At 35.7% G+C, this 13,557-nt stretch overlaps 1 protein-coding gene across 1 annotated transcript; it reads left to right on the top strand.

The window, feature by feature from the left end:
* Positions 1-8,891: 8,891 nt before the first annotated feature.
* Positions 8,892-13,557, top strand: LOC142182704 (uncharacterized). The gene is made up of 2 exons (XM_075257264.1): positions 8,892-9,340; positions 11,875-13,557. The coding sequence occupies exons 1-2, from the start codon at positions 9,187-9,189 to the stop codon at positions 12,879-12,881; spliced, it is 1,161 nt and encodes a 386-aa protein (XP_075113365.1). The 5' UTR covers positions 8,892-9,186; the 3' UTR covers positions 12,882-13,557.

Raw genomic sequence — 13,557 nt, forward strand, 5'->3', positions numbered from 1 at the left:
TCTTCCCTCTGAATTTCTGATGTGGTCTTGGAACCTTTTGAGCTACATTGTTGAATTTCTGACCATCCACTATTCCTCTAGGGCCTTGATTTCTAAACTTTTGACTATTTCTTCCTTGTCCTGCTGCCATGAATGCTGCAAAATGAGGAAAAACTTGTGCATTTGATTGTTTTCCATGTCCAGCCACCATGAAAGATGCAGAATCTGAAGAGAAGTGTGCATTTGCATATATTTCTCTTTGATTCTCATCCTGTAAAAGTAGTGAGTATGCAATATCTATGCTAGGCAAATGACTCATCATAAGAATGTTTCCTCTAGCTTGTGCATATACATCATTCAATCCCATCAAAAATTGAATTAACCTTTGATCCTCCAAAGACTTAGTTTGGCTTTTCCCTCACATGAAACAAGTTATGATTACATTTAGAGTATCTAATTCATCCCACAGTCTCTTCAGTTTGGTGAAATATCCAGCAATATCACTGTTACCTTGTGTTAACTTGACAGCTCTTTTTGCAGGTGGAAGAGTTTGGCACCATTGGACTTGCCAAATCTCTATTCCAAGCTGTCCTAGAGTTCCTTTGCTATTTTTGAATAAATCACACTGTCAGCAATGTCTTTTGACAGTGCATTTAGAATCCAAAATGTGACCATATCATTGACACAGCTCCACTGCTCATAATCAGTAGAGTTCAGATCTAGAGCCTTGCAAGCCCCATTGATGAATCCAAGCTTCTTCTTGGCTGATAGGGACAGAAGAATGGATCTCTTCCATATTGGGTAACCTCTTCCATCAAACACAGTGTTAACCAAGGTCATTCCAGGTGAATCTAAATGATTAAGATGATATGGATGGTTGATGTCATATCCTCCTGCCTTAGGAGTGTTTGCAATTTCTGCAACTACAACTGTGGTTTCTCCAGTTACACTCATCTTCTTTCACTAGGAGCTGAAGAATAGACTTGGGGATTGATAATTGATATTGGATCGAGCTCAATGCTCTGATACCATGAAGAAAATTGAAGTCTAAGCTACGCAGAAGTTATGATTTGGACGAGTAAAGAGATAGAAAAATTTTCTGTGTATGCATTCACTTGTTTGTACATGTATATATATACAATTGAATATTGAATAAAATAAAGAGAAAAAAAAATTACTATGTACACTTGTCCTATTTGTATTTGTCTATTCATAAGAGAAAAATTCTATCCTAACCAAATAATATTCTCTCATGTGAGCTTCAGCTAAGAAGAACCTTCTATCAATTAATCAAATCAAGGGTCCAGATCTAATCCATCAGAAAAGATATGTGGCTATGATTAGCCACTCCAAAGTATGATGTGTGGCTGTGATTCAAAATAGAAGAACCCGACATATATCCTAGGTTATATCGAAAACAACACTAGTTTGTCAGTCGTCTTCTCCTTTTCTCTTCTTCCTGGTTCAGACTTCATTCCTCCATTAATGTCCAAATTAATCTGGGGTTTTGAATCTCTAACATACGTGTATTATATATTTATTTATTTATTAGGTGTAAGCTAAATTTTACCTGCTACCCTATACGAGGCTCACTCGGAGGAAAAAGGCAATAAGACAAAAAAGAATATATGTATTTGCCCTTTATTCAGTGGTCATGGAGCACTTTGCAGCATGCATAAACTTCATAATGAAAAATTGACCATAGCAACTTCACTACGCATGAGCATGGCTGACAAATTTACATTCTACGAAAAATATTCTGAAAGTATTAGAAAAAGAGTCCCCATTCCTGCCGTCTGTAAAAATGTTCCTGGGGCAGTAAGTCAAAAATATATCATACACAAAATAATCATTACTATTTAGGACGTGAGTTTTTTTTTTTTTTTCTGAAAATTTTAAACAGAATTTTTTAGAGTATTAAATAGTATCAAAGCATGTGTTACTAATCTTCCTCACAACTATTTTCTCTTCCCATATAAATATTTAAGAGATTCTTAATTCAAGAATTGTCCGTCTCAATATTTTCGGTGATGCCTAAATAACATATTACAAAATTCAACCACATTTTTTTTTCCCTTGCGATCCAAAGGTCAAAAAGGAGGACGGTGTATGAGACAAAACATGCCCAGAAGAATGGAATTTTCCTTGGCTTATTATAACAACTCTTAAAGTCTCATCATTATCCATCTTTTATTGTATGTATATATATATGCTATTGCCAACAGAAAAAGTTCAAAATCAAAGCTGTTTTGCATTTAAAGCAACCACCTTTATAAACCTTTTTGCCCTTTAATTTGCCTCTAGTTCTTTTTTCTTTTTCTATATGCATCACAGAATATATCTGTGTATTTCTATCATTATGTTCTTTTTTCCTCCACTACCAGTTGCTTGTCAATTGTCATATTACAGCAAATAAAACTTTCAATCCACAAGGAACAGATGCGCAACAATAGAATTCCAATTTGTGATAAATGTACGATTTATCACTATTGATAATTATAATCCAAGCTGTGTACCAAAGTGAAAAGTATGACCCAGTTAAATTTATGGTTATTCAGAGAAATTACAAGTTTATTTTATGTGTGTTCCATTGATTCACTTTTCCTTTGCAGAATAACTATTAGGAAAGTTGTTGATGGAGTTAGGTGTCTATAGTTCATGTCATAATGAAACATGGAGTATCCATTATTTCTCATATTAAAGCCACAAAAACAATTTTTCAAAGTTTTAGTTTTGTTATCCTCCTTCCTAGTTGTTGAAGGAGTTAGGTGTCTATAGTTCATATCATTAGATTTTTGGCTTCATTTTTTCAATTAATTTTTTTTTGAAAATATTATTTTTTATAAAATATGATCATGTTTTGGGAAATAAAAATTTCAAAAATTTTCAAATCCCCAAAAACTGATTTAGGGTAGTTTTTGGGTGATGATTTTTCTTCCACTCACAAAACTTCAAACTTTTCTTCGAATAAAATGCATGTTCAAACACAATTTCAACTTTCAAAAGTTATTCTTCAATACAACTTCAAAAACTTATTTTTTTAAGTTTCAATCAAATCTATATACAAACGCTACCTAAAACTATTTCTCCATAATGTCAACTTCAGTAGTTATTGAAACTGGCACACATGAAATGACCCACACATCCTTAGCTACTTAAAGCTCACATGCCACACAACCCACAAAGAACGCTATTTAGTTGAACGATCATTTTCTCAATAAAAATGCCTAAACATTTCCATGCCAAATCTCGTCAGTCCTGCCTTTGCCAATCATCTCATGTTTGAACGGTTTAAATGAGTGAGTTGATATCAAGTTTGAACGTACGGTTCGAATTGCGTTGAATGTAAGTCAATAAACGAGTGATGATATTAACTCGTTCAAAGTTTGTTTGGCTCAAAATTCATCTAACATCGGATTATAAGGTGTCATGATTTATAATTAATTAGTTGGTAAAATTTAGACCTCCGAGCGCAAGAATTACATCTAAGATCATGCATGCATCAACTTTGTTTCTATTGGCGTGCACTGGAAACTTACAAGGGAAGTTTGTAACAAGTGGAATAATATGTACTTCCTCCGGGCAGAAATAAGCGTTGCTTAATTTAGTCAAACCAATTTAATCCAAAGTAAGTGTTGTATTTGAAACCAAGAAGGCATTAATTACTATTTTTCACATCCACCTTCACTCATAGACCTTTATATTGGTCTGAGTACTTTAATGGTACGACATGGTTAGTGAAAAATCATATAATTAATCCCTAACTTGTTTGAAATTGAAGCATAGTTATTATTATTGGACTCTTGTTCTAATAAATGATAGTATAAAGTCTTTCACAAAATAAGGCAATTTAGTCGAATAATCTAATTATCAATGCTATTAAATGACTTTTTTGGTGTGTTGAGGAGGAGGCATCAGATGCAACTTGTTTTCATCTTCTGTCTTAAAGTTTTTGATTGTTCATAATGAGAAATTCTCTTTTCATTTGCCAGCAATGAAAGCAGAGCTTATATCGTACAAGAACTTATTTACGTTGGCAGGTAATGAGTGTATCAATGAGTAAGAATGTATTGTATAGATCAGTTCTGAAACCAGATATGAAGCTATAAATGTTGTCTTCTGTTGTGTGGTTAGTTAGTTACCTTAATTATTAAGGCAGAACTTGTTGGTCCATGTCTTAATTGTTTGCTGAAGTATCGACCACATTATATGTCACAACCCAAAATCCCACCAAGTCAGTCATGAGACAACCTAACCCAACTTGCTAGGTAAATTAACTAATATATAACACAAGCCAAACCAGAAATCATCAAATAATAATAAGATAAGAATGAGGAATCAATACAACTATCCCAAAGACAGATAGTACGTTTAGTCATGGACGTCTGAGATTGGTATACAACACAGAAATGAAGAAGGATTACATCATTTGTTTGGAATATACGTAACAGAATTACAAGTCCTAAACTACCATGAACAAGTGACAACTTTTATCTGGAACGCCGGTACATCTTCAATACTAGCATTCATTGTCCACAACAACTCAGCTCCAAAATCTGCACCGCAATATGCATAAGTGTAGTATGAGTACAACCGACCCCATGTACTTAGTAAGTATCTTGACTAACCTCAGTGAATTAGTGACATGATTTTAAGTCAACAAATACTCACTTTATATATAACATGCAGCTCTATAACATGTATAATAATAGAAAAATATCAAAGGAATGATCAAATAACATCGGATGTCAACAATAAGGTGCATGATTCATGAATAAGGTAATAGGATGACGTGCGTAAAGCACACTATAAAAAATAAGCTCGTACTGCGTCAAAGATAGTATAGAAAGTAGCGTCTCCATAGGGATTGGACTAAATAATGTTCATGTAACTTCTAGTTAAATGCTGTCCAGGATGATTAACACTTTGATTGGGAATGATTATGAATCATAATTAACTACAAAAATAAAGCAAATGACAATTGATCGTGAGAAACTAGAGATTAGCATCGTTAGTTTGTTATCAGTATGAGAAATAAGGACATGACATGATAGGTGCAAGATTGTTATCCTGAAATTGATACTATTAAATTTCACTCTTAATGTTCTATTGATTCCCACAAATTCAACAGGTTATTATCCTATTATTTTAATTCAAGTTCCCCTCTCGACTAAACCTAAACCATTCAAATAAACTAATATGAAGTGTGGTGAAACTTGTACGAGTCTATTGATAGGAATAATCTAAGAGAAACTTCTCACGAGTATTTCTCAATCTCAATTCAAACGGTAGATCACAAAGCTCTTTCAATTACTTCAAAGAAGTATAAAAATAAATGACGGCATGTGCTGCAATAATATTTAATATTATGCTCCTCTTCCGATTAAACATGATAATGAATAAAATCATAACTAGAGTTAAAACTCCTCCAACAAATTGAAGTAATCAAACAATAATCAAATCCATAGATAACAACGAATTCACCAAATGATGTCAAATCCTAAGGTAAACTACTCCATAATCATAAAGGAAGTCATTACAAATATAGTTAAAGAATAAGAAAACATCAATTCATCGTTACAATCCAAACTCCGGTATTGAATTGGTGGAAAGATGATGAAATCTTGTATCTTGAAGTATCCAATGCTCTCCAAAGCTCCCTAGGTTAAAAATCCTCTAAAAATCATATTTTTTGTGTATTTATATGTCACATCGAAATCCCAACCGTGCGGTCGTGATGGCGCCTAACATCCACTTGCTAGGCAAGCCAAAATTAGCAAATTAATTAATCACTTTTAGCAATTTTAAACCAGAACCTTAATAATACAAAAGTGAAATAAACTTAATTAGATGTGATAAATACAAACGTAGTGCAATCTAAACATATCCTAGAAATTCGGAGTTACGAATACATGGGCATACTAGAGTTCTACAAACAAAGTCTGAACGAAATACAACTGTTTGAAATATAAGTAACATTAAAGAGAGAATAGAGAGGGACTTCTGGGACTGCAAATGCCAACAACTCTACCTCAAGTCTCCTCAGTAAGTTGATCCGGGCAAAACTCCTCTACGTGCTGTTGGGACCAACATCAGGATTTGCACAAGAAGTGCAGAAGTGTAGCATGAGTACAACTGACCCCATGTACTCTGTAAGTGTCGAGCCTAATCTCGACGAAGTAGTGACGAGACTATGACAAGACACTCACAATAAACATGTACTAATAAAAACAACAAAATACAAAAATATGGATAAAGCAGTAAACTCATATAAACTGACCCGAAAGCCAACTACCAGAGGGTCCTAGAATAACATGTTCTCAAATCTCATATCATAGTATCAGAATTAACTCTACAACCTCTGACAGCTAAAACACATCATACCATGTTGCGGCGCACAACTCGATCCACATTTATATATCAATAACAAGTCTCCTCCGTTGCGGTGCACAACCCCATCCACAAATATATTTATAAATACCAATGCGGCGTGCAACCCGATATCCGTTGCAACATGTAATCCGATCCAACATAATAATACCAATAACCGTTGCGACTTGCAACCCGATATTCACTCAATTATATCAATAAACGCTGCGGCGTGCAACTCGATCCCAGTTAATAATAATAATAATAATAATAATAATAATAATAATAATAATAATAATAATAATAATAATAATAATAATAATAATAACAACAACAACAACTATGGCGTGTAACCCCATCCCAATCAATATTAATATAATGAATGTTCACAACAATACGATGTAATTTGAATAAAATACAATAAAAGAATTATGTAGTTAAGGACATAAAGCTGATAAAAGTAACTATCTAATAACACACAAGTTCAGTAAGCAAGTAAAGACAGTCGAGCCATGGATACATAGAAATAATTAACAAATAAGACATGTAACAAACAAATGCATAAATTTAACAAGCAAAGGCAAGTAATAATTAAGACATTTAATATGTAATAACATGGATTAAATGAAGGCATGAAGTGACTGAAAGTAATAAATAAATACTTCAACCCACATACTTTAACCCATGATGGCACATATACACTCATCACGTTATATATACATATTTTCCCACATAATTTTACATAACAAATAATCCAACAAGTCCTAGTTTCCTAAAATCAAAGTTAGCCACAACACTTACCTCACTCCGCAACTAAATGAATCAACCAACCACGGCCTTACCTTTCAAACAAGCCTTTAAACCAATCGAATCTAGCCAATTGTCGATCGCACAATTCAAAATAAACTTTAGAAACTACCTACGAAGGAAAAATGTTCACTCTTTAATGAAATTGAAAAAGTCAATAAAAGTCAACCCGAGCCCGCTTGGTCAAAATTCGAGATTCGGATCAAAATCCAATTACCCGTTTACCCCGAGCCTAGTTATGTGATTTGTTTCGGAATTCAACCTCAATTTGATGTCTAAATCTAATTTTACAAAATCCCCAAATTATACCCAAAATCCTAATTTTTACCATAAAAATCTTAGATGTGATGTTAAAACTCATCAAAAGTAACAAGAAACTGAAAGAAAGTGGATTACAGTTACTTACCAATGATTTTAAGAAGAAAATCTCTCAAGAAAATCGCCTCTAGAGTGTTTAGGTTTGAGAAATGATGTAAAATGAGAAAAGACCTGTTTCCCCCCCTCTTTACCCAGCTGCAGGTATCGTAGTTGGGAACTCTAGTTCGCAATTGCGAATACCGCAAATGCGAAACACTGATCGCATATCGCATCAGATTCCCAGAAGTCGCAAATGCGACATTTGTTCACAAAAGCATAGGTTCCCTCTTCGCAATTGCGTCCAAAAGATTTGCAAATGCGAAGTTGACCTTTGCTACCAATGGTCGCAAATGCGACCAACATGTTTGCAAATTGCGAGATCTTCAATAGAAGTAACAAGAGATATACCAACAATCCTCAAAGAATCCAAACTCATCCGAAACTCGCCCGAACCCCTCGGACTCCAAACCAAACATGCACACAAGTGTAATAACATCTGTAGACATGTAATTTTTGACCCTCCCCAAAATTTTACTGATTTTAGTATTTAGATATTTATTTTAAGTCTAGTATTGCTATTTTGATTATTATTTTTTACTTTTTTGCTTTAGTTTATCTTTAAAATAAAAATTACAAAATTATTTTCCTTTACGCTAGCTAATTGTTATTTTGGCAAGTAACTTTTAGTTTTTCTTACTTTTCATAAAACAAAAAAAAAAGAATCATATTTTTGTTTTGCAAAATATAAAAAGAAAAATTCAAAATATATGTATTTTTATTTGTGTCTATTTGATGTAGTGTAAGTCTTAAATTAAATTTTTAAAAGTAGATTGAAAGATTTTATACTACCTTAAGAATATAGTTATTTTGTTTTCCTTAATATTTCTTTTTTTATTTAGGAGTAGTGTTTTTATGTACTTACTTTTGATTTAGCTAAAGGAAAATCAAAAAAAAAAAAAAATCAAAAAATCAAAAAGAAGAAGAAAGAAGGAAAAGAACGAAAATACACATGCCAAAAAGGAAAAGAGAAAATTTAAAACTGTCCGTAACCCCTTTTCACTCCTATACTCACTTGCCATTTCTTTTAAATTTCTCACATGTTTCATGTCCTCATTTAACCAATAAAATCTTGACACCTCACCGTCCTTTGAAACTATCTCACAAATCCAACAATTTTCATGTGCACTCCACGACAAATACACACATATCAGATAAATGCACAACACACTACCCTTGCCAATTAGACCCCACGTTAATTTCAAGGACATTTTTTATACACAAAAATAATGGGGCCCACACGTTTGGGGGTCTGGCTCCTTCCCCAAGCCACTAATTCAATTGGGGGGCCTTCCTCTAAAAAGAGGAAAAAAAACAGAAACAACGAAAAAAAAGCAGTGAGAGAAAAGAGAGTGGAGGACACAGATATGAAGGATAACGCACATAGAGTGACAGAGAGGACGAGAGAGCCAGAGGAAAGGCGAGAAAATTCTTTGCGCCGCATCACCTGAGTTCAGAAATGAGCTTTCCATCATAGCTAAACTTCATTTTTCTCCATTGAAATCCAACAGATCTTTAGCCATTCAGATAAAAAAAATCACACAAAAACTGCGTTAGTTTCTTTTTTTTTTCTTTCAAAAATTAAATTTGGATAAGCAATTGAAATGAAAATGGGTTATGCTTGAGATCTGGTGCGCGTTCGAGGAGTCAAGGTTCCCAGTTTGTTCGAGTTTGTCTGCGGATTCCTGTTGGCTTATTCCGATTTTGCTCGAGTCCTCGCATTGGCTTTTGCTTGTATTTCCGAACAGAGAATCGTTAAAGGCTGTTGAAGGTCCATCTCTTCTTTCCCCTAATGTTATTGTTTTAATTACTTGTGAAGATTTGTTTTATACTTTTATGGACTATATCATGCTTGCGTTACTTTTTCTTAGTTATTTGGGTTTAACTGCTCATGTTTGCTTTGCATTTTCATGATTTGACATTGAATTGTTCTCTTGATGATGTTGCTGGATTGAGATTGTACTTAGATAGGTTCTGAATTTGTTTTATTGATAAATAAAGAAAACTAAATTGTTCGAGACGCCGTGGGATTGGATTAATAGAACAAATAATATTGGGCTTCAAAATTTGATCTAAATAGCCGATTTGATTTTTTTAGTAGTAATTTGAGCTTTGGATTATTTTTGTTCTTTACTTTTGCTTTGTTACTTTGATCGGTAGGAGTATGCTTAGGCCGACCACATTTGGGTAGGCAAGACTTAGAATTTTTTTTGGTTTCGAGGCGAGAGGCCGTTCCCTTAATTAAATTTATCCGGGGAATGCCCTGAAGGAATTGTATATATTTTATTCCGGGGTATGCCCCGAAGTATTTGTACTTGGAGGTCGATAGTAGAACTCGTAATACTTTTATTTTTATTTTTATTTTCATTTTTCTTTTTATTAGGTGGGGACGACCTTGAGCCTCGTGTGTGTTTATTTTGCTTTTTTCGTAATTTTACCTCAACTTAAATATTTTAAAAGCCGACTATATCAAGTATGCAACCGTACTAGTTACGGGACTTGGGGAGTGCCTAACACCTTCTCCCCAAGTCTAATGAACCCCCTTACCCGAATCTCTGGTGCAGACTTAGTTTTGGAGTCCAAAGTGTTTTAAGAGGAAAAAATTATTTTAAAAAAAAAACGGTGACCTGACACACCGAAATCAAATGTCAGTGTCGACTCTGAGTTATTTCCTTTTGAACACAATTTTTGTCACGTTCTAATTGGAAAGCCCTTTTCAAGCTTTACAAATCTTTTTATTAATTTAAGAGGGTTAGTGAAGTGTGGTTAAAAAAGGGGTGTGACATCTCTGGCGACTCCACTGGGGAGTTGCAGGTTTGAGCTAGTACTTGATCTTGCTGGCTTTTTAGGATATTCGGTTGAGGTTTTTATGTGTTTTGTTTGTTTTTTTAATTTTTATTTTGTTTATGTCATTTTATTATTTGCTAGTTGCTTATTTGTTTACAGTTTTTCCTTTATGTGTTACTACTTTATAAACTGTCATCATATGCATTACCCAGTCAATTCTTTCTGCAACAAGTCTCGGAGCACGCGTCGCGTGCACGAACTCTTTGTTGAGTCACCCTTGATTTAGGAGGGGGGGCCGTCGGACGTATGGAGTGGGTGGAAAGCTTAAGCAGCCACCATCGACCATACCCTTCCCCGAATTGCCTTGTTAGTGAATCCCAAACTTAGGTCAGCCTTTAGGTCATTTTTATTTGCATCATGTCATTTAGACCTAGCAGGGCTCGGTCCCAGGTACCGTGTCCCTTTGTAGGAAACCTGTTCAAATTTTGTCAAAATGGGCTCGTGGCCCAAAATGACAGTTAATCATCTTATGTGCTAAATGTTGCATCTGTGAGGGTAAAAGGGTCATTTGGCGGACCGATGTCTTGGAAAGAAGGGTGAAAAGTGAAGCTAGTAGGGCCCACTCACATTTTTCTTTCATAGTTTTCCAAAAATCAAAAAAAAAATTGAAAATGAAAAAAAAAGATTTTACACTTTCCCATTATTTTTCAAAAATTCAAAAAAAAAATAAAGAAAAAGAAAATCCAAAAAAAATTTACACTTTTTCATTATTTTCAAAAAGAAAAATTCAAAAAAAGAGAAAAAGAAGATCCAAAAAGATTTTGCATTTTCCATAATTTTCCAAAAATTCAAAAAAATGAAAAAGAAGATCCAGAAAGATTTACATTTTCCATCATTTCTCAAAAAGACAAAAAAAAAGTATGATTTTCCAAATTAGTTACATTTTTTTTTTAAAAAAAAGGGCTTCTTCCCATGTTCAATCTTCCCGAACTACGCATACCTGATTATCGTCTCTCGGGGCGGGATACGTAGGCAGCCCATATAGGGTCCGGTCTTCCTAGTTAGTCTTAGGTTCTTGGCTTTGCGGGGTCTTAGCCAAATCTTGCATGTCTAGCCACTTTTGGCCATATCGGCCATTGTTGCAAAATGGGGTCATTTTCGCAAAAGTGGTTCAATTACTCATGTCTTAGGGTCTTGAGTTTATAACTCGGTGTCCATCCATGTCGTGTTTGCGTCCCTAGCCACATTTGGCCGCATCGGCCATTTTTGCAAAAAAGGTCCATTTCCGCAAAGTAATTTTTAAGACCATGATTGTCGGGATATTAGAGTCATGTAAGCTTTAAATGGAGTATCTCTCATGCATTAGGGGTCAACTTTCTCAAGTTTGCGTAAATAGCCACTTTCAGCCACTTAGGCCATTTTGCAAATATAGCCAAGTTGTGTCCTGCATTTGTCCACTAGGAAATGTGGTAGGGTCACGTAGTGTCCTGAGTCGCTAACCATGTTTGCTTCATTCAGGTATGGACCCGCTGATTCGATCTAAAGTGCTGATGGTAGTAAAGATTCCTAGGAAGTTGATCAAGTGGTGGACAATGTTTTCATCGTTAGAGCAGCATGAGTTAATGCAGAAATTGGGCACCCTAACTTCCCTTCTTGATATCACACCCTGCCCAGATTTAGTGGAGGCGATGCTGACTTATTGGGATCCGCAAAATTTGATTTTCAGATTTGGAGAGTGTGAGATGACTCCTACCTTGGCAGAAATGTCTTGTCTCACTCGTTTAAGCTATATAGGCAAGGACATGATACTTCCCCGAGACCACTCTAAGACAAGATTCCTCAGCGAACTGGGCCTGAAAGATAATAAGCATTTAAAATGTCTCGAGCAGTCCTGGATATCCTTGGATTATTTGTTTGCTAGATTTGGACCACATGATAGTTTTGATGTCTTTTGGGATGAGTTCTGCACAACCAAGGCAAAATGGAAAAGACGTCGCCTCGAAGCTTTCAGCCTTGCTTTGTTGGGATTATTGGTTTTTCCATTAGATGAGAGGCACATTAGTACCCGTCTACAGTCAGTGGTAATGGCACTATTTCATGAGAAACAACGCAAAACCGTTACCGTTGTGCCGATGATCTTAGTAGAGTTGTACCGAGCCCTGAGTGAGGTTAGGGGAGGTGTCAGATATTTTGAGGGAAGTAACCTTTTGCTACAACTGTGGATGATGGAGCATTTGCACACCACTTCCTTACTTTGTCCCATCGACCGTGCCTTGAGGGATCGGGTGGTATGCATCGAACGCAGGATGAAATCTCCGAAGTTTACGTACCCAGTAGGCGTCACGGCTTGGATTGAGTTCCTCAGTTTGAGGACAAATGGGAATGTTTTGTGGGCTTACCTTTGGCTACCTTTGGATGATATCTTGGTAGGGTGCCTCATGCAGCCTTTCCTGATGCTGATAGGACTCAAGTGTGTCAGACCGTACACTCCCGATAGGGTAATGCGGCAATTGGGCAGAAGATAAGAGGAGCCTCCAACTTTGAATCTTCGGAGCCACATCATAAATTTTAGCAAAAAGGCGGTTGATGAAATCAAGTATGTGCAATACTGGAACAATGCAAAGAGGATGAAGAAAAATACATTAGTAGAGGACGTCGACAGGCCCGAGTGTACTCAGGAGTACTTGATTTGGTTACAGTCTGTCCCGCCAGGGGTCAGCATCCCATTGCCAGCCCAACTCAGGGGTCGGGCAGTTCAGACAGATGATTTTGGGGAGGCATCGGACCAAGATCCCTGGATAAGCTTGAGTTGATAAAGTCTTAGTTAGTGGTATTAGCAGCAAACGTGGAGCAGCATAGCCAGTATTTGTTTAGGGTCAGCCTTCAGGATGCGGGGGCACACGCTAGGGCCTTTATTCCCAGCATCGGTGTTTCTTTACGAGGCATGTTACAGAGTTTGAGCATGACGGACAGCCCAGGACCATCCCAGTCAGGACAGTCGCATTCAGGAGCAGCTTGAGGAGTTATTCTATTTTGGTGTTTTGAGATTGTCTTATGTTGTCTTTTACTTTCGTGTCTTGTCTAGAAGTACCGAGTCCTTTAGGTAATGTCAAATTCTGTCGTAGTGTAGTTGAGTCTGTCATGTCTTTCATTATCGTATTTCCCTCTATATTTTAATATCAAAAAGTTTTAAATGAAAAA

Source organism: Nicotiana tabacum, chromosome 7 (genome assembly GCF_000715075.1).
Source record: "Nicotiana tabacum cultivar K326 chromosome 7, ASM71507v2, whole genome shotgun sequence".
Lineage (NCBI taxonomy): Eukaryota > Viridiplantae > Streptophyta > Magnoliopsida > Solanales > Solanaceae > Nicotiana > Nicotiana tabacum.